The 22,914-nt window shown below is 42.7% G+C and overlaps 2 protein-coding genes across 2 annotated transcripts; both read right to left on the bottom strand.

Annotated features, from left to right (window-relative positions):
• Positions 1 to 1,601: 1,601 nt before the first annotated feature.
• On the bottom strand, positions 1,602 to 6,818 carry LOC127779824 (uncharacterized). The gene is made up of 6 exons (XM_052306732.1): positions 6,451 to 6,818; positions 4,549 to 5,863; positions 4,067 to 4,336; positions 2,808 to 2,963; positions 2,405 to 2,546; positions 1,602 to 1,777 (listed from the first exon to the last, which is right to left on the bottom strand). The coding sequence occupies exons 1-5, from the start codon at positions 6,477 to 6,479 to the stop codon at positions 2,445 to 2,447; spliced, it is 1,872 nt and encodes a 623-aa protein (XP_052162692.1). The 5' UTR covers positions 6,480 to 6,818; the 3' UTR covers positions 1,602 to 1,777; positions 2,405 to 2,444.
• A 7,903-nt stretch (positions 6,819 to 14,721) lies between these two features.
• Positions 14,722 to 16,383, bottom strand: LOC127778597 (transcription factor MYB102-like). The gene is made up of 3 exons (XM_052305215.1): positions 16,128 to 16,383; positions 15,883 to 16,012; positions 14,722 to 15,754 (listed from the first exon to the last, which is right to left on the bottom strand). Exons 1-3 carry the CDS (start codon positions 16,258 to 16,260, stop codon positions 14,911 to 14,913), a joined length of 1,107 nt encoding a protein of 368 aa, XP_052161175.1. The 5' UTR covers positions 16,261 to 16,383; the 3' UTR covers positions 14,722 to 14,910.
• Positions 16,384 to 22,914: the final 6,531 nt, after the last annotated feature.

Genomic DNA, 22,914 nt, shown 5'->3' on the forward strand with positions numbered 1-22,914 from the left:
TCTCTTGAGACATTCCACGAGATAAGCAAGACACGAGATGCAATACATTTGCGTAGTAAATATGGCTAGTTTCTGACTTTTGTTTGATGACAGGTTGGAACTCTGAATCGCAAAGACATGGATAACTGATACCACAAGCTCGTGGTCTCATCGCAGAACAAACCAGCCTGGTCAAGTATAATTTGGTCAGTTCAGCAATACAAAAGATATCCATAGCCGGGGACCGGAGTGTACTTGTTTGTATGTGTATACACTATATGGTAATAAATCGATATGTATCGTATGTAGAGCGCCAGTGAATTGAAAGCTAAACAGTGGGTAATAAGAGTACTCCCTTTGTATAGCAATTATTGGATGAGTATAATAATTATTGGATGAGATATAATCCAGTATTACGAATCACTCACTATAAAACGTGAAAACTTGCGAAGTTGCAGGGGGTTTGGGCATGACCACCATGGCTATTTGTACCCATTTTTTTTATTGAGCGATGCTCGGTGCTCTCTACTAATAGTATTATACTACTCCCTCTGGGTTGATAGTACTTGTCGTTTTGGACAAGGGTGCGGTCTTCAAAAAGTAACTTTAACAACTATTTTCTATTATAATATATATAGAAATGTCAACAAATATATGCCTTAATTGAAGTACTTTTTAAGACTAGTCTACACATATGATTTTCATATTTTTAAGATGAATATTTTAGAAATTATTTGTAGTCAAAGATTTTAAAGTTTAACTTTACGCTTGTCCAAAACGACTAATATTATCAGCCTAGAGGGAGTACCAATATTATTAGAGGTAAATTAGTAATTTATTAATATAATAATTAGGAGTTACTTTGTCATTATGTTTTTTCCCCGGCTAAATTAATATACGATCATCCATTAAGCTGGCATAGCTCATATTTTATAAAAAGAAAAAAAAAGAGAGAAAATAGTTTGTCATTACTAAATGATGATTATACAGTCTGCACCTTTTTTCTTGACAATACTACTCCTCCATGTTACTACTATCGTTAACTAACTGTAGTGAGGTTCTCTTTTATTATATGTCAGGACCTAACCTAAACTGAAAGGCTGGCCTACTTTTAATCAGCTCGGCAAATACCAGCTTTCCCGGCCGCCGACGACCAAAGCCTGAGTCGATGATATCCTCAATCCTCACTGGACTGACTCAACCTGCGGTGTAGTGGATCCTGCTAATCCTACAGGACACAGACCTTTTGGGGGCACCTTTTCTCACTTCTTCGTCCTCCGGCAGCCGCAGCGAAAGCACAGGTGAACCATGGAAAGAGAGCTGAAGCTGAAGCCCGAAAGGACACCGTCCTCGGTCCTCCAGCCCAATCATTCAGCCCTGCAGAGAGTTTAACAACGGCTAATATAATGATACGCCATTTATAAATGTCTATCATCACTCGCAGAAGTTGATTCACATCAAGATTGCAGCAGCATAGCAGGAAGTAAAATTCTGTATAATCTGCAACGTAATTCTGCTCGTTATCAATATTCGGTTGCTACATCTAACAGGGTTTGTTTCTCGATAAGAGATTTTAGCACAAGGAATTTTGGTGGCTTACTCCACCAAGGCGCTGGACAAAATTTTAGCACTGAAGGTTGTCAAATGTGAAACCCAATGCCGTAAGTTGCAGGTAGAGAGGTTGTTTAAAAAAAAAAGAGAGAACATAACATGACATAAGGCATTAGTATAGATTGCTTGGTTTGCGAACTTCTGTCCCATGGTGTCATCACCTTTCTCTGCTGTATATATGCATATTCTGTCAAGGAGAGAGATTGCACAGGTTAGATTGTTGATTTTGCTGAATAACCAAGCGGCTAATTTCAGTTTAGCATGGATACTGAGGCATGAAACGAGGAAAGGATAGTATAAAGCACGGTCAGGTTGCTAACGAGGCTATATGCCAGCATCAAGTTAATGACCGTTGCCAAGCGTACACATGCCGTGACAGCATATATGCAGCGGAGATCCAAGTGGATTCTCCAACTGCTCCTGGCCAACCAGTCCACCACAAAAGATGGGACACCCTCCCCCCTCCTTTTTTTGGTATAATTGAGACGGTATCCCAACTTCTTATCATAAAGAATAGTCACCTAATCAGTTGGAGGTTAATTTAGAAATATTGCTCTGAATGTACTTGCTATAACCCACTGGGGTACCGATCACTAAAGAAGTTCTCTTTTTTATTCCCTAAAAAATAAGCCATATTTCCCATGATAATGTTGAAGGCTGGTTATCATCATGTGTATTATTCTTTTAACACAAGTACAGAACAAGTATGCCAAAAAAATTTCAAGAGAGGAAGACAAACTTAAAAGAAATGGTGACTTGTTTGCACAAATGTACTTAAAAGAAACGATGACTTGTTTGCACAAATGCACAGTACCTGAGGCTCGTAGATTTGGCACTTGAAAGCATGAACTTGTTTATGAGAAAAAATCAACTGGTTGCTTTATATCCTTGTCTAGTAGTAGAGTCTTCAACGTGTGCATGATATCAAAGCCTGGGTCTAGCTTGCGTTGCCACCCCTACAAAAGAATTAATAGCCTTGTATAAATAAGCATGATGTGTTTCTTTCCATAGGCACATTCAGGTCTTAGGAAGCAATGGATATCAGATTAGCCTGTAACATAGAAAAAGGTGGTTGCTAAGTGCTAACCACACCCACTAGTAAGTAATATTTCCCTAGATTAGTTTATCTGAGCATCCTTTTGTAGAGATATATAATCCAATAAATGACGTATGGTAAATATTTTATAGATTTCAAACATTACAATGTATAAGTTTACCTCAAGAACCAGAATCGTGACCATTACAGTACAGATATTCCCATCAATGTTGACTTTGTGGCGCCGGACTGTGTCAAGCAGTTGATGCATGCATTCAACAGGATGGAAAATGTCCCCTTCAGGCGTTCCCCAGAACGAAAATGTCTTATCCAATTCCTACCAATAAAAGAAATATAATTATTATGCAAACAAATATGTACCTAAATGACAATAATAGTTTAGAAATCAACATGCAATAGCCAAAGGCTGGTAATACAATCTATAGTTCTATACCCCTTCCGTTCTTCCTCCAATTTTTAATATATGACGCTGTTGACTGTTGAACATACGTTTGACCGTTCGTCTTATTAAAAAAATGTAATTACCATTTATTTTGTTGTGGTTTGTTTTATCATTAAAGATACTTTAAGTGTGACTTATACTTTTGCATATTTGCACAAAAAAATTGAGTAAGGCGAATGGTCAAACCTATGTCTAAAAGTTAACATCATACATTAAAAATTGGAGGGAGTATTTATTTGACATTACTGACTTTTCAAGTTTGGATGAAACTTTGACCATTACATTTTGGAACTTCGTATCGATATGTAATAATAATAATTCCTACAGATAAAACAAAAAAATACATCTCCTTTTATTTTCAAAGTCAACAAAACACTTTGACCACTAAGTTATATTCTCACATATTCCAAAGTCATTACATTTGTGTAAATATTAAGAGTTTTTCAATAAAAAAATACATTTAACTTTGTCATATATGAAAACTACATTGTTTGGATATAAAATTAACAGTTTTAGCTGCATGAATTCTAGCATGTTTTAGTGAATTGTGGTAGCATATAACGTTATGAAATTAATCTTAATAGGAAATCTAGTAATACAGTTTTCAATATTTTGTACATCAAATCTAGATCTAAACTGATAAAAAAATCAGATTCCAATACATGAAAATGCCTATACAGTACAAAGGGTGACTACTTCGAGCAAAGATTAGCCTATTGAAGAAGTCACGTTCTGAAACCAAAGCCCCAAAAACCTAACAACTGAAACTTCTGCGATTGTTTATGTTGTATAAGGTCCCTAACACCATCTAATATCGTAATGTATATGTAGACAGACACAAGTTGCATCAAAACCTCACCACACTCCTATTCTGTGTATGATATATGAAGTACCTGATTAAGAAATGAAGCTATCTGCAATCAAACATAGCATGTGAAATTCTAAATGTTCCCCAACAGCATAGTTTTAGAATTTACCTCAATAAAGGCAACTGGGTTTGGACAGCTTTGCTGTTTTGATAATTGCAGAGTACAGTTAGCAGCAGTACGACCATCCCTGGTGGCCACTGCCTTGAAGAACTGTTGTAAGTTATCACGGTCATCTCGGGTGAGTTCAGCAGTCATGCCCACATCAAGAAACACAATATGGGGCTTAGGTCTGAAAAACAGTTTCCTCTTAGGTTTTCTCTCATTTAGACGGACAAGAATGTTCCCAGGATGCATATCCGCATGAATAAAATTGTCCTCCTGGAGACAGATATTGATAGCAGAAACTTTAGTGACAGAAATTCTAATAGGAGCAATGTGCCATATGTTAGGGAAAAAAATCAGTATTAAACACTACTGAAGCTCTTATGAATGCAATCCTCAATACCAGCCTACCCAGTCAGATACAAACACCACTACCCAGGTGAAAAGGAGAACAGAAGGAAACACACATAATAAGTAAACATGCATACCAGAAGCATCTTCAAGAATGCATATGTGCCAATGTGGGCAAGATCTCTCTTCATCCGAGCATTTCCTTCAATCTCATCCATAAAACGAGAAACACTTTCTCCATTCTCAAACGTCTCAACAAGGACAGATGGATGAACTAGTGGATATAATGGCTTTGGGAAAGACACATGTCTCCATCTGCGGAAATTGTAGATAAAACGACTCAAATGAGCAGCTTCCCTTGAAAGGTCAACTTGAGACATCATGAAAACAGCAAATTGACGGACACTCTCATCCAGCCTCAGCCAGCTCAACCCAGGGACAACATTCGAAGCTTTCGCCAGAAGATTGATGAGTAAAAAGTCTTTCTTAATTGATTCACCCACACCAGGATGCCTCACCTTAACAGCAACATGCTTTTCAGTATGTTGATCTCTTAATGTAGCTCGATGTACTTGTGCAATACTTCCAGAAGCTACAGGTTCCTCCTCAAAAGTCTCAAATATTTCAGAAAGTTTACGACCAAACGCCTTCTCAATGGTAGCTTTGCTGTAAGCAAATCCATGTGCTGGAGCTGCATTATGAAGCTTGGCAAGCTCAACACAGAGATCACTTGGAAAAAGATCAGGTCGTGTTGCAGCCCACTGACCCCACTTGATAAATGCTGGCCCAGCTATTTCAAGGGTACGGCGCACAAGACGAAGCCATCTCCTTCTAAATCCAACACTGAAAGTATCAGCAAATGGAGACAATGCAGTTGCAGGGAAGAACAAGATTGCCAAATGCACAGCTCTAATAAGCAAAGTGACACCCTCCCAGATTGACCAAACTATGGATGACAGAAACTGGCGAGTATCCCGCGCATTTGTGACAATACCTTCCATTGTGGACAGGTGTGGTGAATCTGCCAGGACAGGCCGTGACAATGCAAACTTGCCAAATGCTAGAGCCATGACCCCAGGGACAACATGGAACCTCGTGAAGGAAAAGCTTAGAGCACAGGCTGCTCGGCTGATCAATGGAAACCGGGGTCCACTGTACATGTATGTATGACTGAGCCGCTTCCATGCCAATTGGGCGTGCTGTGTTGCCGATGAATTCGCGACTGTCCCAGAGAAGGTACGGAATCCCCTTGAAATCCTATTTCTGCACTTGTGATCCCCAGCTTTGTTCTTCCTGACAATTACCTTGTAATGTGAGAACATTCTAGAGAAGACAGTTGGAATCTTTCGCTTTGCCGACAATCCATTGTCCCTCGCTGCTGTGTAGTAGCCACTCCTGTGGCTCGGCTGGGAAAAATAGGCTGCCCGTCTATTTGTTCCGACTGCCAACAGCCTGCTTACAAAGGTAAAACAGAACATAAGAATTTGTGGGTTCTCAAGCTTTAATTGACACCTGTCAGAACCCTATGTTTAACAACAGTTAAAATTAAGAATTCAGCACAGCCAATGCAATACACGATGTATTCAGTAAGTAAGACACCAATTGCTTTATTTCCCTAATTCTCCCAACTACATGGCATTTAAACAAGCATATATACAGACAATTTCCCAATTGCGGCAATGCACAATGCATTCATTAAATCACAAATTGGTCACTCTGTTGGCTAAGCTTCACTAGCTCCCCTCAATGTACAATTCCATGAATATCCTCCAATCTCCAATTTAAGCTACATTTGATGCCCAAAATTCATCTTAGCAATCTCAACGTTCCAAACTGCCACAGCTACCAATTTCCGCGCTATACCCCTACAAATCGAGAAACTAAAACTAGCACCGAATTCGCCACGTGACATACTGCTTCCACAAGTAGGCAGAGTTAAGCCAAAAACCGACCCGCTCCTAACGAAATCTGGAACCCCCGATCCACCCAATCTGAAACAAGGACGGGAAGCCACGGGAGGGCCGAATCGAGACACGCACCTCTCGCCGATCCCCACCAGCCGTAGCATCGGGGAGAAGAAAAAAAAAAACTTCACCGGGTGGTCGAGCCCCCGCCGCCGCCACGGACCATACCACGCGCCCCGCCGCCGCCGGAGACCACCTCCCGCGCCCGCCGCGACTACGACGAGCCCAGGAGAGAGAGAGAGGGGAGGGGGAGGCTCGGAGCCGGAACCCGCGCGATCCGCCACGCGCCGCCGCCCGCCGGGGTGCTCCTCGCTCGGGTAGGTCGGCGGCGAGGAGTCGTCTTCCTGAGTTTTCCCCCCTTTTTTTTTCTTTTTTCTTTTGTTTTTCTTTTCGGATTTGCGCGAGTATTTTTGGTGCCCTCTTCTTGGGCTTTTTGTGTCGGGTCTCTTTCTTGGAGAGGAGGGTATCCAACGAGGGTTTATTCCCAGTTGCGCGGGGGGTGGGGGTCGGTGTCGGCTTCAGGCGCGCGATCAAAACGCGAACCGACGGGTGTTTAGACGAGGGTAAAACTTTTTAACTTTTTAAGCCCATGTTACATCAGATGTTTGGACGCTAATTTAGAGTATTAAATATAGACTAATAAAAAATTAATTTTATAAATGAAAGCTAATCTGCGAGACGAATTTTTTAAACCTAATTAATCCATAATTATCAAAAGTTTACTGTAGCATCACATTATCAAAATCATGGTATAATTAGACTCAAAAGATTCATCTTGCGAATTAGTCCAAGGAAATAGGTTTTATAATTAGTATATGTTTAATACTCCAAATTAGTGTCCAAATATCCGATATGATCACGTCTCTATAAATTAAATAGGCCCGCTCTTCTTGGGTCAGAAGAGAAGAGGAAGGGAAGGAGATTGCGCCGACTTCGAGCCGTGCCAACCTGCTGCGAATGTGTTCGTTCGGGAGTCATGGTGCGCCGAGGCAAAGTTGGAATTGTCATCTCGTACGTCAGCACACGTGCTGCACGTCACGTATGTGGTGGTTGGGGGGTTGACCTGGCCGTGTCAGCTAACGTTTTACCGGTGAAAAGATTTGTTGCTGGTGTAGTGGTACGGTTGGTTCTTCACCCAATCAAAATTAGGAAGTGCACACATTTACCGAATTCTGAAACTGTTTTTCACGATAGTTCGTTATATATTGAGTTAAACTTGTAAGATATGAAATTAAAGGGATCGTACAAACTTTGGTGAGAATGAGCTTTTGGGCTCTGGGTTGGAACGTTGGGTGTGCTATTTGGTGAACCTATAGTGAACATAATAATTTTTTTTCCTCTCTAAAGTGCTCTGTGTGTGTTAAATACGGTAAGATATGACATATAAGCGACATGAGAAACATCAATACTCATATAGAATACTCCCTCCGTCCCACAAAGGAGGTCATTTTACTCCTTAGCAAATGTCCTATAATGGTTGACGCTCTACTCTCCCGTACGCAGAAAAGTAGGGCTGTTAGCCTGTTACTCCTGTCAAATCTTTCTACTCCACACGATAATCCATGAAGTTTTGTCATCGCATCATTCAAATTAGACGCATGACACCAATCTGTATTACTGTTGTCAGAACAAGTCATTAATTAATTGTATGTTTCAAATATTCCATGTGTAGAAGATGTGGCAGTGATTGATCTGTGACAGTGTACTCATACTCTTCAAACCTTCACATGATTAGCTGCAATATCATAAATTAGGGCAATATGGTCATTTTGAATTAACTCTAATTTACCTCAACATCCCCAGAACGGCAAGTATTATGGGACATGATTAGCTGCAATATCATAAATTGGAGCAGTATGGTCATTTTGAATTAACTCTAATTTACCTCAGCATCCCCAGAACGGCAAACATTATGGGATAGAAGGAGTACTTAAGGAATTTCTCTAGATAAGAATAGTATAGTATGTTGAGCAATTAGCGAATACGAAATCAACTTCGGCAAGACTTCAGAGACTCAATCTGAATCGACCATGACTATACCGAAGACTCGAATGAATATTTCTATGAGTTATTTCCATCTACGGAAGAACTTTTGACTCAAGGTGAATATTAGCATTTTTAAATTTAGCCTTCAAATAACCCAATCTAAAATTCGCTCCATGGAAAATAATAAACTTCGTGGGACCCACATAGACGCCACGTTAGCAAAAACCGCTCCCAAAACCACCCAGGGATCTTATCTGCACTGGTTTTGATAGTTGAGTTGAAGGATGAATATCAGATTCGTCTAGAAGTTAAGGGACCTCAGATGAACTTATTCCAAAAAAAAATTGTGAGCCCAATAGCGATTGCAGACCTTGCATGATGCTTTGGCCCATGGATGCACCTAACCTTGGAAAGAAAATACGGAGTATGTTCTCAATTAACTCACTCACTATTCAGTGGTCTCAAAAGAATAACAGCTCCCCCTGGAAAAGAAAAAAAGAGCCGCAATATTTTTAGCGTGGAGATTAATCTCAGGTCCCAATCAAACCCGAAACTTTTTTTTAAGAACCTGAAACAGACGAGGAAATGGGCAGAACGTACGGGACTGCCTTTTGATGTTCTATAATTCTAGCTATCTACAGCAAATACGTTACGATCATTACACAATCTCTCTCCGGATATATGGAAAATTAAATTGGCAATCCCTTTCTCTAGTTTGAATATGCCAATGAAAGGAGGATCAAATTCAAAAGGCGTACCGGAGAAAAATCCTGCTCGCACTATACGATTTTTCACAGCAGCATCCACTAGTGATATGCCTCCTTTTCTAAGATTCCCCACTAGCTAAGACAAGTCCTCATTGATCCACATGTTACTCATAGAACGACAGGGCAACACTGTCTGATGGCCCTCGTCTATGTCGATCTGGATAGTTTTTTTTTTTTTTGGTTTTGTTTTTTCAAATGCTCGAAGACCGAAAAAGGCGTTTTGTGTTTGCTAGTAGTAATAGGAGTAGCTTCTTTTCAGATCTTGCATGCACACATTACACGTGCCTCATCCTCTAATCACTATCGTCGTGATTGTCTTGTCGACTCATCGTGCACATGTGAAGCCATGCATGTACTCCATATATCAAGTGAACAATTTTAAGGGTAAGGGAAAAAAAGGAAAGTACGGAGAATATATTCGTTGATTTCTCGGTTTGAAACTTAGACCTTTTACATCATTACATTTCGATGAAGAAACGTTCACCCGTTTTTTGCATGTCATCTAAATGGTTATGAAAAAATTTCAAAAAAATTAACATGATAGGTCAATATGTAATATATCACTTCACAAACATACAAGTCCAAATTCGACTTCTACAAGTTGTAACAAAAGCAATAAATTTAACTGTGAATATACGTATACTAGTTAGAGTTTGATTTGTTATTTTCGTTACAACTTGTAGAAGTCGAATTTGAACTTGCATGTTTGTGAAGTGATATATTATATATTAACCTATCTTGTGAATTTTTTTGAAATTTTTTCATAATCATTTAGGTGACATGTAAGAAACAGGTAGACGTTCACCCGAGAGATTAGAATCCATCCTCCCCGTAGCTAGCATCCGCGTATAGTAACATCACGTTCGATCGGTCCGTATTGTCTCGCCCCGTGTGACCCTGTACATCCAGTCGTCGTCACTTCGTCAGGATGGCGAAAGTCGCCGGAGAGGAGATTAACGTCGTCGTCGTGGTATTCTCTCCATCCAACCGGCGTATCGCGGAGCTAGCTTCGCCGATCGAGATCGTGTGGACGACGAAGGAGCATTGGGTCCAAACGCAACAGCAGGCAGCAGCAGCGTACAACTCTATGACTATTTACACGTCTACATGCGCATTCGACGACCTCGGCGTGCGGTCAAAAATCGGATCTACTCCACTACTGGAGTACTACTAGCTGTACCGATCGGCCGGGACCAGACAAAAGAGAACTTTTCGCGCCCCACAATCTCGATCGGGCTTCGACCGGCCGGGGCGGCCGGCGCGCCGTTCCCACGTGGCCGTGCCGTGCGTGTACGTTGGTGATCGATCGACCGGGAGCTGCCGTTGTCATGGTCGGCCCGGGAGCTTGGAAACCCGGGGCGCAGATTGATCCCGACGTGTCACGGGCCAAAAAAAAACCCCCACAAAAGTCGCCGTGCGGCGGCAGCCTAGCAGGGGGAGCGGCAGCTTTGCACCCACGGGTTCGCCGTGCTGTACGTTTACGGGTATTTACTCCGCGCGCAGCGCATCGCAGTCGCAGCGCGCTAGGGTGGGGCGCGCGCGCGACATCGCGCACTCGTGCAGGGAGCGCGCGGCGCGCAGCATATGCAGGTCAAAGGAGGCGCGCGCGCTGCGACGCACGGGCAGATTGGCAGGCTCCCGTCCCGGCCTCACTGCGGAGAGAGCAGAGTGCGTCCTGCTCGAGTCAAACCTCGTCGTGCCCGTACGTCATGCTAAGAGTAGCGTGACGGGTGGTCTCAGCTCGTGCATGCATGCATGGGCAGCATAAATGCATTCGCAAAGGGTTCTTTCTCGGATGGCTTTAATTCTTCTGAAACAAACAAATGAGAACATATTGAATACCGGTACCAGTAGTTGTTAGAACGAAGGATATATTCGTGGAGAATTACCACGAATTTCGCTCGTAAGAGGTGAGTTTAGAGCGAAGTTATGAAGTGGTTCTAATCTTACTATATCTTTCTAGTTTATTTTATGAAATAAGTATAATCTACTCATTTTTTAAGTTGAAACCGTTTTATTGGACTATAGCTCCAGCAAAGATGGAGATGCAAACATACCCTCATTTAAGGATAAAATATAATTGAATGTGGATTGAATAGCTTTCTAATATAAGAACCGGTAAAACTCTTTATATGGATAGTTTGTATTTCAAATCAGACTTATGTTACAGGTTTACAAGACCATCAAGCCAATATATTCCTTCGCTCTTTCTTCTGTCTTTGATGGGCTCTTGTCTCTACCAATACCTCCAAAGCTCAGCTCTCTTTCCTCCTCCTCCTCTACTCTCTCTACTCTTGCGCGTATAACATTACTAGCTAGGCCATAAGGCGACCTAAGATCTGTAGTGACAAAGATTGACTATTTGGCAATCTCCTATTCACGGCTTATGGCAATGATGTTCCCAAGTTATGGTGATATATTTTCATCCACCGCATGGCAAGCTCCTGTCGATGGAAATGAAGATTCTTGAATGGTCCCATTTAAAGTGGCACAGATCTGACTATTTGGCAAGCTCATATACATGGTAAAGGTCACAACGTGCTTTCCCAACATAAAAGAGACCACGATATAATCTAGCGCTGCAGGACAAGGATGCGGAGAGATGGCGCGAGAGGATACATTGGAAAATATAAGTAGATCCTCTAGCTTACATTTCTCTAGCTTTGAGAGACCGGTATATAAGTCCCAATAATTCGTGGATCCACACGTCATCCACCCACATTAGAGGAGCCTCTTCCATCTGAAAAACACATGTGCCACGTATTGTTAAGTTGTCCTAACTTTTATAGAAATAATCAACCTGGTGTCAATTAATCTAGCTAACTGTTAGATGCAAATAGTACCTCTAGCCTTTAGGTACTTGGTACAAGCTAATACTAAAAAATGTTGTTAATAAATCAATTTTGTTTATGTATCCACGGTTGAACATGTCAATTATGGTAATTAATTTGTAGTCATAAATGAAGAGACATGTATTTGTCCATTTTCTCAACCGCTGTAATTAGCGCGTAATTAATAGTGTAACTAGATATACTTCGAGTAGAACACTACTACTAGTCGTACGTCTAGTCCGCTATAGTACGTACTGTACGCAAGAACCACGTCCAGTCGTCCACAAAATGGGCTCGTACGTCGCAGCCAGCTAGGCGAAGCTATCCGTGTCGATCCCCGGGGGAGAAGTCAATGGCCGGGGCGGCGGTCGCGACAGCGACGGCCGTGCGCGCGCGCCGCCCGTGCGTCGAGGTGGCAGCCCACGCGTCCCCGCCGAGGCGCACCGGACGGCCGCGATGCGCGCGAGACACACACATGTACACCTCGAACCAGCAAAATCCGCTTGCTCGCGCAGCTCGCCGGCGCATCGATCGTTGCGCCTGAGAGACGCATGGGCGCCATGGCCGGACGTACCACCCCTGCAGGTACAGTACGAGTGTACGGCTACCTCTCGTTTTCTGTCGATGATCGTGGCGTGCGGGCGCGTGTATGTGCGCCGCGCGCGCGCTGGGCGCCGCTCTCACTCGGTCACTCCGACACGTCCATATGGCTACATATCCGTCGGGGACTCGCGCACGCACGCACGCGGAGTTTTGGTCCAACTCTTCAAGCAACGCTGGCCACACGTTTGTTTTAATTTAGGAGTAGCTCTCTCTTGCTCCGATGGACAAATGCAAAACAGTACGGTGACTCTAGGCTCTAGCTACCTTAGGCTCTGTTTGTTTCAGCTTAGGATTATTATAATCTGGATTATTATGAGTAAATTGAAACAAACAGATAGCTTATTATGATAGATTATTATAATCTATAAGCCAGATTACTATAATCTAGTAATCTACTCTAAAGGTGCTTTTTTTTAGATTATTAGATGGCTAACACCTAACAACCAGCTAATAATCCAGAGAAGCAAACAGCTAACAACTTATTCTATGTTTGCTTATTATAATCCAGCTTATAGTAATCTGACTCAATAATCTAAATTACAATAATTTTAAGCTGAAACAAACCGGGCCTTAGTCGTTTCTTATTCCGTTTAATTTACTCGGTCGCTAGCTAGCTAAGATAATATCACAACTCATATAGCGAGCTATAGATTGCAACTTCATCTTTTTGTTTTTTACCAAAAGATTACAACTTCTTTAATTCATCGATCTCACTTTATTGTCTTGTCAATGAAATGTTCATGTGCACAGTATATAGTACTAGAGAAATTTAAATCCATAGACAAACACCCAAATCCAAAAAGTACCATCGGTAAGTGCGTGTTTCATAAAATACCATCGTACAAACGATTTTATCTAAAAAATATTATTACCGTTATGGTTCCATCCATCCCACGCCACTATAGCATCTAATGAAGAGATGGTAACAGATTGGACCTAACGGCGATGACATTTCAGGACAAAGTCGTTTATACAATAGAATTTTATGGAACTCGTATTTATCAGTAACATTTCTTGAAATAATTGAGCGATTGTCAATGATATCTATTGGATTTTCTAGCAGATCGATCGACCAAATGGCCTAAATACTGACCAACACTCTAACAACCATCAGCTCGTATATTCTTCAACAACTATGCTACCAAATTAATTAACTACTCAAATTTTTCATAACCATACGGACGGACTTGTGTGGTCTGTGGGACGTACTATTTGAACATCAGTATAATTTTCTACTCAGCCCAATTTCAAATGCATAACATATATACGATCACAAATGAAGCCATGGCGACCTTGTCTGCTGAGCTGCTAATTGTACATATGTCGGGGTGGGTCATGGCTTCATTATTCGTGATGGATCCCGGCTTCATGAAATACATGCATGCAACTTAATTATTATAACTTAACTATGCAAGCATGGCAGCATGCATTGACCTGCTTAATTAGTCTGCTCTGCCACTGACCAGCTGGGACAGCTTGAATTGATCAAATTAAAGTCTAGCATTTTCGATACACTAGTAAGCACAAGCTTGCAAGATTGAGGGTTGTGACACAATAGCTTAATTATGTATTGACCTGACCAAGCCAACACAACTACTATACACATATATACAACTTGATGCAACATGGTACCTATTAATTTCCCCATCACTCTTCTATTATTTGACTTGCAAAACTCAACAGAGACACATTTTTGTCTATTGATTGTGGATCGCTCATTAGTGGGATCAGGCAGTAGCAATCATTAAGTTGAAGGATTATATACTAGTCTAGTCTATTTTTTTCTCAACCATTTAAGAATTATTTGCTCATCGATCATGTGACTATAAGTGACCTTGACAGTTACTGGTGTCCTTGTTCTAGTTTAATTGTTTTTTCTCCCTCCTCATGCTGATTTATTCCTTTTTTATATGCTGCCACAGTCACCAATGATCGATATAAGAGGAGCAAAAAGAAACGAACAAACGGAAATTAATTGATAAACTAGCACACTAAGAAAAGCAACCGGTGTGCACAAATTTTTCTTCACTGGAGACAAGGCCATGATGCGAGTGAGAGGGACAGCAGCCGCCTCCACCAATCATAGGAAGCCACCTTTGCCATGTTTCCCCACACTGACACGCACCACACATGAAAATTTAATTAATGTAATTAATGATCAGAATAGTAATAAAGTAATTATTTGAAAAAAAAATCATGAGAAGCTTCTAATGATAACCAAGAACTGGATAGAAATGATGGTACAATCCTGTACAAAAATTGCCTCTTGTGATGATCATGTTTTGCCCCTTTGGTACATGGCGTGGAGTGTTCGATTCGGCTCTGTTTCCACGCAAGGAAGAATCTTATTACATGTAGTCGCTCACGTCGAGGAGCTCGGATAGGTGCATGTTGATGAGCAGCCCAGCGTCGTCGACGTCACCGCTCGCGTTCAAGCCATACGTCGTCGTCGTCGTCGTAGAGGATGAGTTGATCTGTCCGGCGGCTGCTGGGCTCGACGACGGCGTGGACACGCCGGAGTTGACGTTGTGGTTGTTGCTACTCGAGACCGTGCTGCTCCACTGCTGCAGGTTGGACGCGTCGGACGCCATCTGCATCAGCGCCGGCACGTAGTCGAGCTGGTTGTCGTAGCTCGGGTGCTGCACGGCGCCGCGGCGGTGGCAGGTCGCCGCCGCCATGTGATCCTGCGGTTGCTGCGCCAGCTGCTGCGTCGGGCTGGCGTGAACCAGGCCTGGCATTTGGTGGCAGGCGGTGCTGGTGGCCTGCAAGAACTGTTCGGTCGCCGCGGCCTGCGGCGGCGGCGGCGGCGGCGGCGTCACCTGCTGTTGCTGCTGCGCCATCTGCGCCTGAAGCAGCCACGGCAGGAGAAGCTGCGCCTGCTCGGCGGCGGCGGCGGCGGCTGCGCCGGTCCTCGTGGCGGCGGGGAGGATGGCGGAGGCGAGGCGGAGCAGGTCCGGGTAGCCGGCGAGCGGCTCGAGCGCGCGGAGCGTGTCGAGGTCGGCCTGCGTGGGGTAGTACGCGGCGGCGGCGGCGGGCTTGAGGAGGGAGGTGAGGTCGAGGAGGTCGAGACGCGGCGCGTGGGTGACGGGGTCGATGCCCATGCGGAGGAGGCGCTTGCGGATGTGCGTGTTCCAGTAGTTCTTGATCTCGTTGTCCGTCCGGCCCGGCAGCCGCGCCGCGATCGCTGACCACCTAAGCCAAAAAAAAAAAAAAATCATGCACGGAAAACGCAACCGGCATCATCGATCATCAGCAACCGTACGCCCAAGTGTCCACGTACTGAAACAATAATTATTAGCCGGATAATTTGATAATCTTACTTGTTACCGAGGATGCTGTGGAGCTGGATGATGGCCTCCTCCTCCTCGAAGGAGAAGCGACCACGCTTGATGTCCGGCCTAAGGTAGTTCGTCCACCGCAGCCGGCAGCTCTTCCCGCACCTCGAGAGCCCTGCACAAACAAAGAAGCTGGATATATCAGCTACCATTCATAAGATAAGCTAATCTAAGCTAGCTTTGTGCATGCTCATCAATGGCGGCAGAGCAAAGCTGACGCGCGCGCTCACCGGCATTCTTGGGGAGCGTGCGCCAGTTGCCCTGGCCGTGCTCCTTGATGTAGGCGACGAGCTTCTCGTCCTCCTCGGGCGTCCACGGCCCCTTCTTCAGCCCGCTCTTCTCGCAGCACGGCGCCCGCCCCATCGATCACGGGAACACACGTAGTTCGCTAGCAGGCGGTGCAAGAGCAAAAGGTTCGGTTTGTCTCGCAGCCAAGCAGGCGTTAGCCGTGTGAAGAGCGGCGGGAGCAGGAGACGGATGGATCGGTTCGACGAGGGAGAGGTGTGGGGGCGAGGTGGGGAAAGGGTTATAAAGGGGGGGCGCGAGGCCGGCGAAGTCAACAGGATTCGGTGCCGGCCTTTGTTTATCGCGCCCGCGACGTGGCCGCGCCCCGCGCTGCGTCCCGGTTGTGTCCCGGGGGCGGGCCACACGGTACGTACTCGTGGGGGCCGCCTCGTTCGTTTTACTACCACCACCACCACCACAGGCCAGGCCAGTGGCGCGATGGGTTAAAACAGCGCCCCCCGCGCGGCCCATGGCTGCAGAGGGCGTGCCAGTTGCCACACCAGAGCTAACACTAGCAGCCTCGGCCCTCGGTTGTCTCGTTACGTGTAGTACAGAGTACAGTGACAAAGCAAACAGCCAACGATATACGGAAGCCAGAACAACTTCCTGCTTCAGTTTGAAACTAGTAAAATTCAAAATCTGTTTCAAGCGAATCCCGAGATACACGGATACTCCCTCCGTTACGAAAAAAACAAAACTAAAATTGGATGTAACATATTTCCCCTCTACTCGTAAAAAATTATTTAGGACAATGTTTAAGTCAAACCTTACGAATATAAATCATTAATATAGATTTGTCTTGAAAAATACTTTTACAAAAGTATACATATATCACTTTTCAATAATATTTTTATAGAAATAAAAAGTCGGAGTTGTGTTTTGGAGTCCGTGTGTCGTTTCTTTATGAGTACGAAGAAAGTATTACAGTATAACAAATCTAAACCGACTTATGTCGCATCTAATTTTAGTTTTGATTTTGAGAACAGAGGAAGTACACGGATTGATGTAGTGGCATCTGAAAGTCCAGTTGTAAAAAAGAGATCGACGCGAGGTGGAGGAGGAATTACTGATGGACTCGTGCACCTCCTCCAGCCGTGCATGCATCGCCCATCCCCATCACCTGGCTGGCGTTGACGCCCGCCCGCGCGAGAAAACCCGTACGACGACGCCCCCCGCCGGTGCCACCTCGCACGGATGACGGCACCACACGCCGCGGCGCGCCCCGCCCGGGTCCCCCATCCTCGGCCTCGTCCTCCAGCCAATTCCTTCCTCGCCAGAAACTGCACCCAAACTGCGGCCCATCGCACGGAAAAATGCCCCTGCGGCCACTGCCCCTCCTCCTGCCACTGCGACTGCGGGCAGCCAGCCATGGCAGGCAGCTGCCGCGCTCGCCAGAGCGGAGCCGATGGCATGCATGCAGCCGCACCACCCCTTAACTGCCTGCAGCTTTGCCTCCCCGTACGCTCTGCCCCCCGGTTGGCGGTGGAAACTACTCGCTACTGTTGACAAAAAGGCTGCACCCTGTGTAATCCTGCATCCCTCCCCCCTCCCCCTCTCATCACTGCACGCCGATGCCAGCGCGTGTCTCCGTTGACGTACCACAGGCCTTTTCGATCGCCGGCTCCGCTCCACGCTTCCAACGCCCGTTCCTGTTGGATTTCGTTTCGCATTTTTTATTATTAATTTTAAAATAAATCCTTTCAATATTTATTTTCCAGATTCAACTTGTGTCAAAAACAGCTTTATTTAGGCACGCCGGTCTGACTGACGTAATAATATTCTCAAGGGTGGTGGGAAAAAATTGTTACACATGTTACGGGTGGTGTAATAGTGTTATTTTTCTATACGAGATGGGTTGGTTGGTTAAAATGTTTAGATTTTGAAAAAAGTTTAAGAAAATATTTATTTTTGAAATAAAATGTTTTAGAAACCAATAAAATTCCGTCCGTCGTATCTATGCCTGCGTATCCCTGTAGATTTTGACGTCTACCTCGATCGGGCCCTTTTCTGGGTCATTGTTTGCATGCATTTTTGCCTGGTACGTGTTGCAGTATGCCGGCCGGCCATGGCGATTGACAGGTGTGTGTGTGTATGTGTATCCTGGATACCTTTCTGCGTCCGTGTATTTTTGCAGGTGTAACACATGCTGACCTGCAGTGTGTGCGGCGGCGCGTACGTACTGCAGTTGAGGTGGTGTAGTAGGACGAACCGGGTGGCGTACTGGGGGAGCGTGGCATGTCGCTGCACGCCCAGCAGGTGGGGGTTTCTTCGCCGGTAATGTTACTTACTCTAAAGTTAGTGAAAACTAAATGTCAAAAGTTTGAACGTATGGAAAGCAAAAAATAGGTATAAAGGGGAGTGACAGTGACATTCAAAAGGCAGCTAGGGATGCAAAAGATTGCAACTACAATTTTTTGGTTTCTTTGATATATTCCATCGGTAAAAAAAAAACAAAGCTAAAATAGAATGGGACACATAACATATCCTATTCTAGATTTATTTTTTATGAGGCGGAAGGAGTACTTTGTACTACTCTTATATTGCCAGAGAAAATATCCAATGACCCAGCATGAAAACGATTTGTTGCATATTGGTGTGGTAACTACAGGTAAATTTCAATACTACCTATATTATTGTGGTGGTGCAATATATTTCAAAATTGGTTTTGCAAAAGCCCAGTTAACTGGGTGAAAGTGACACTAAACTCTTATACATTCATTAGAAAACCTGGTAATGATGTTTCAGGAAAATTAAAGAAGAGCACTTGGTGTTATTGTAAGCTTTGTTTTACTGGTGGCGTGTTATTGTAGCTACAAGTACTACTATCACCAAAACACTTGGTGAACAACTGAATTCATTCTTCTATGTTGCCGCGTGTCCCGTAGCCTAAAGTGTCTATGTCAATTGACTTTTTGACAAAGATCACAATAATTGCTTCACATAACACACATCCATCTGTGCTGGATGCTGCAGTTCATCCGGCACTTCTCAACATTTGATCAACATTAATTTTGACCGTCCAGTGACACAAATCAGGAAAAATGGAGTTGATACTGGCCCATTGCTGTCGGTGTTATTAGAGGGGATGTACTTAATTAGTACTTATTAAACGTTTAGTAAGTACTGAGTATATAAAGTTATAAACCCTGAACGGTTAAACATTCAACTGAGTATATATGGACTATTACCCCCGGAGTCTAAACATAGGGATGTAACATGCAAAGGCGGTGGACAAGCGGGTTTTTTTAGCCCGCTTTTCTTACTTCTAGTTCATTTTTTCTTCTTAATTTTGTACTACCATATGAGAAATGAATTAGTAAGCGGGTTTTTATGCGGTAGTAGGACTACCCACTTAACTAAACCTATATAAACTCTGTGTATATATGGGTGTTTCCGTATGATGAATTGCAATATGTACCGAGTCAAGCGTACCTTATTTCGCTTTATGATGGGTTTAGCACATACTTTTCCACTTTAAAATACGGTCTATTGATATATGTTTCACTTGACACTAGGATGCGCCATCAAACTATAGACATTTCACAAAAATTGAGTGAAACTTCATGAAACATGATCTAAATAATTTACACTCATATTTTACAAGATTTCCATTCAATTATATGACACAACCTTAGTGCAAAGTAAAATAAGGTACAATACGAGTATTTTATATGAGTTCGATCAATTTCTATAAAATTTCTTCAGAAGTTAATACTCCATTCTAAAGAGTCCTAATGTTGGTTTCTGCTAATAATTTTTGGTTTTATTTGTTTTGAAAATTGTCGAAAATGAAAAATATGGGGAGACAAAAAATATATGGAAATCTAAAGAGTGTAACTTAAGATACATTGTTGTAATAATAAGTAGTTAAGAAGGAGATCTCAGCAAGTCATGTATCTCATCCACTCCATCAAACTTGCAACTAAAACTGTCAAATCATACAGAATGCCCCCATTGTAATTAATACTTTGTAATTAATAGTAGTGTTAGATTACTTAAGTTCCTTGACCAATCAGAAACCTGGACCGTACTCCTTGTCTTGCTACTTTAGGCTAGATCTCCCAACTAATGAGCACTTAAGAAGTCTAAACAAGAATTGATCATGGGACCAAGTCCTAATTAGGCAAGCAAAATAAGTAGTACTCCATACAAGTCGCTCTACTAACGGTACGGATTCACACAACTACGATTATAATACTCCAGTCTGGGGGTTTGTTTCCAAATGCATACATGATTAAAATTATTTCATGAAAACAACCTTACATCTAATTGAAACTGTGCTTACTTGGACTAGTCGTTCTGAACGTCCTTCTCAACATTGGAGCAAATTCATTACTGAGAGGACGACATCCATATTACTTAATTATTACATTTTCTATGTGCATATCATATTGTCTTTCAATTAAGAGAAATCAATTTGTTGAGTGGGCATGCATACAAAGCTAGATATCATTGGCAGCCAAATTAATTGTTCTGACAAAATTAAATGTGCATGACTGCTTCTCACTGGGATATTTTAGGTCAGATACACAATACTCCCTCCATACTCGTAAAGGAAGTCGTTTAGGACAGCGACACGATTTCCAAAACACAACTTTGACTTCTTATTTCTATAAAAATATTTATTGAAAAGTGATATATATATATATATATGTATATTTTTATGAAAGTATTTTTCAAGACAAATCTATACATATAATTTTTACATTTTCAAACTCAACAACTTGAGAGTTATTCATAATTTATATTCTCAAGGTTTAACTTAAACATTGTCCTAAACGACTTCCTTTATAAGTATGGAGGGAGTATACACAATGTGACTCCCCATATTTTTAGGTCAGATACACAATATTTTAGGTCAGATTTACTACATAAATCGTGCAGTTTTTTAAAGTCAAATACTTAAATGATGAATGCAGCTATTTTTAAATGAAAAATTGATGCAATTGCGGGCTAAGTTAGACTATATCTGGGAAATACTAGTGGTATGATGGTAGTCACGAGTGTATGATTTTATCCACCAATACAAGATTTAAATCTTGATGCTCATGAGTATTAGCACACGATCGAGGTGCTCACTTTCTATAAAATTTTAAGACCAAGAAGCTGCCGCTAGTTCCCCTTTTTTAAGTGTGTGTTAGAGGAGCATTTATCAATTTATTATCAATGTGATGTTACGCGTGTAGTGTGCCTCTTCCGTCTTACCAAAAACACAAGTTAATTTGATCATATCTGACCTTGAAGCATATTTTTTTTTCTTTTTTGGGAAATTTGACCTTCGCAAGATAAAACCTGATACGATTAAGCTCAAGTACGTGTACCGACGTGCCAAATATCCAGCAGATTTCTAGGAAAACTAACTGGCAAATTAGCTGGATTGGCCGGCGTTTGCATTGACAGCGCCAATTAGCTTAAGAGAGCAGACGTGTGAAGCAGCGGGGAGCAATGCGTGCAGACGCATCCAACCTGCATTTAATCTTGCTTGCATACGTACGACTCGGAGCTTAATTACTAGGAGTAGCTAGCTAGCACACACATGCAACAACGCCCTGCTTAATTAACCCGATCCGTACGTGCATGCATGGATTACGATTTGATTAGTGAGAGAATTAACAATCCAATACATTTGACTATCCAGAGAGATCGATCATATACTCTTAATTATGTAACTTCTACGATGATCATTTTTTTTTTGTTTATCAGTTATCACTAACACACGCACCAGCACATACGTATTGATACGTATACACAGCGTATATAATTAGCCTACCAATCTAGCTAGCTAGATCGATTTACTCCAACACACTAATACTCTATACACATGGAAGAGGATTAATCTAGCCGTAGGTTATAGATAATATAGTGTTCAACTTTTAATATAGTGCCTCCATGTCTCTTGCAATGGAGACACCAGAGCCACCTTCTCTGCAATACACTCAATTTAATTACCCACGGAAGCTATCCATTTTAAGCCAAGACAGCCATGACACAGCCCAAATTAACAAACATCCAACCAACTAATCGTGATCTCACTTGCCCTAATTCTCCATTAGGGGAGCCCTTATTACGTGGCACACGCCAAGCAATCCATGGCGTATTCCTTGCCCGAAAATGGAGTACGCTTACATCGCCTAGTCTGACTTTGACCCCATTTTGCAATGCCAAAAGGAGAGAGAGAGAGAGAGAGTTGTTATGAATAAACCGCGGTATTCATATGTCTCGTTAGGGCCACGTGTCCGCTTCTCGTCTTACTAATAATCTAAGTATATATACTCCGTGAGAGTGTGTGTGGTGCCTCGCGAGCACAATTAAACACAAATAGTTTAATTCGTGACCTGGTGATCTGCAAGATCTCCCCTGAGGTCACCCGGTCTCGCCTGCTTCATCCTAACATTGACGTTTAAGGTATTCAAATGCTGCAGCTAGCGTGTCTTGCTCTTAAATTATACGTATGCCTATTGATTAATTATGTTTTTTGTTCGTTTTGGATTTGTGTAGAGTGGAAAGGTACCAGGAATGGTTTGAAAATTTGGGCGTAGATGACCTCAAAAGAGATTGTATTTTTCTCTAGAGAGGACAGATTAATTAATTAAAGAGGGTTTTGTATATTGGTGTAGACATGGTGACTTGTCGAGTCAAAAGCGAAGAGATCATCTGCTGATTAGTATAGATACTATAGATTATTTGGTGCATATATGGATAGAGGGATAGAGCGGGAAAGCTGCATGCATT

This window comes from Oryza glaberrima, chromosome 7 (genome assembly GCF_000147395.1).
Source record: "Oryza glaberrima chromosome 7, OglaRS2, whole genome shotgun sequence".
NCBI lineage: Eukaryota > Viridiplantae > Streptophyta > Magnoliopsida > Poales > Poaceae > Oryza > Oryza glaberrima.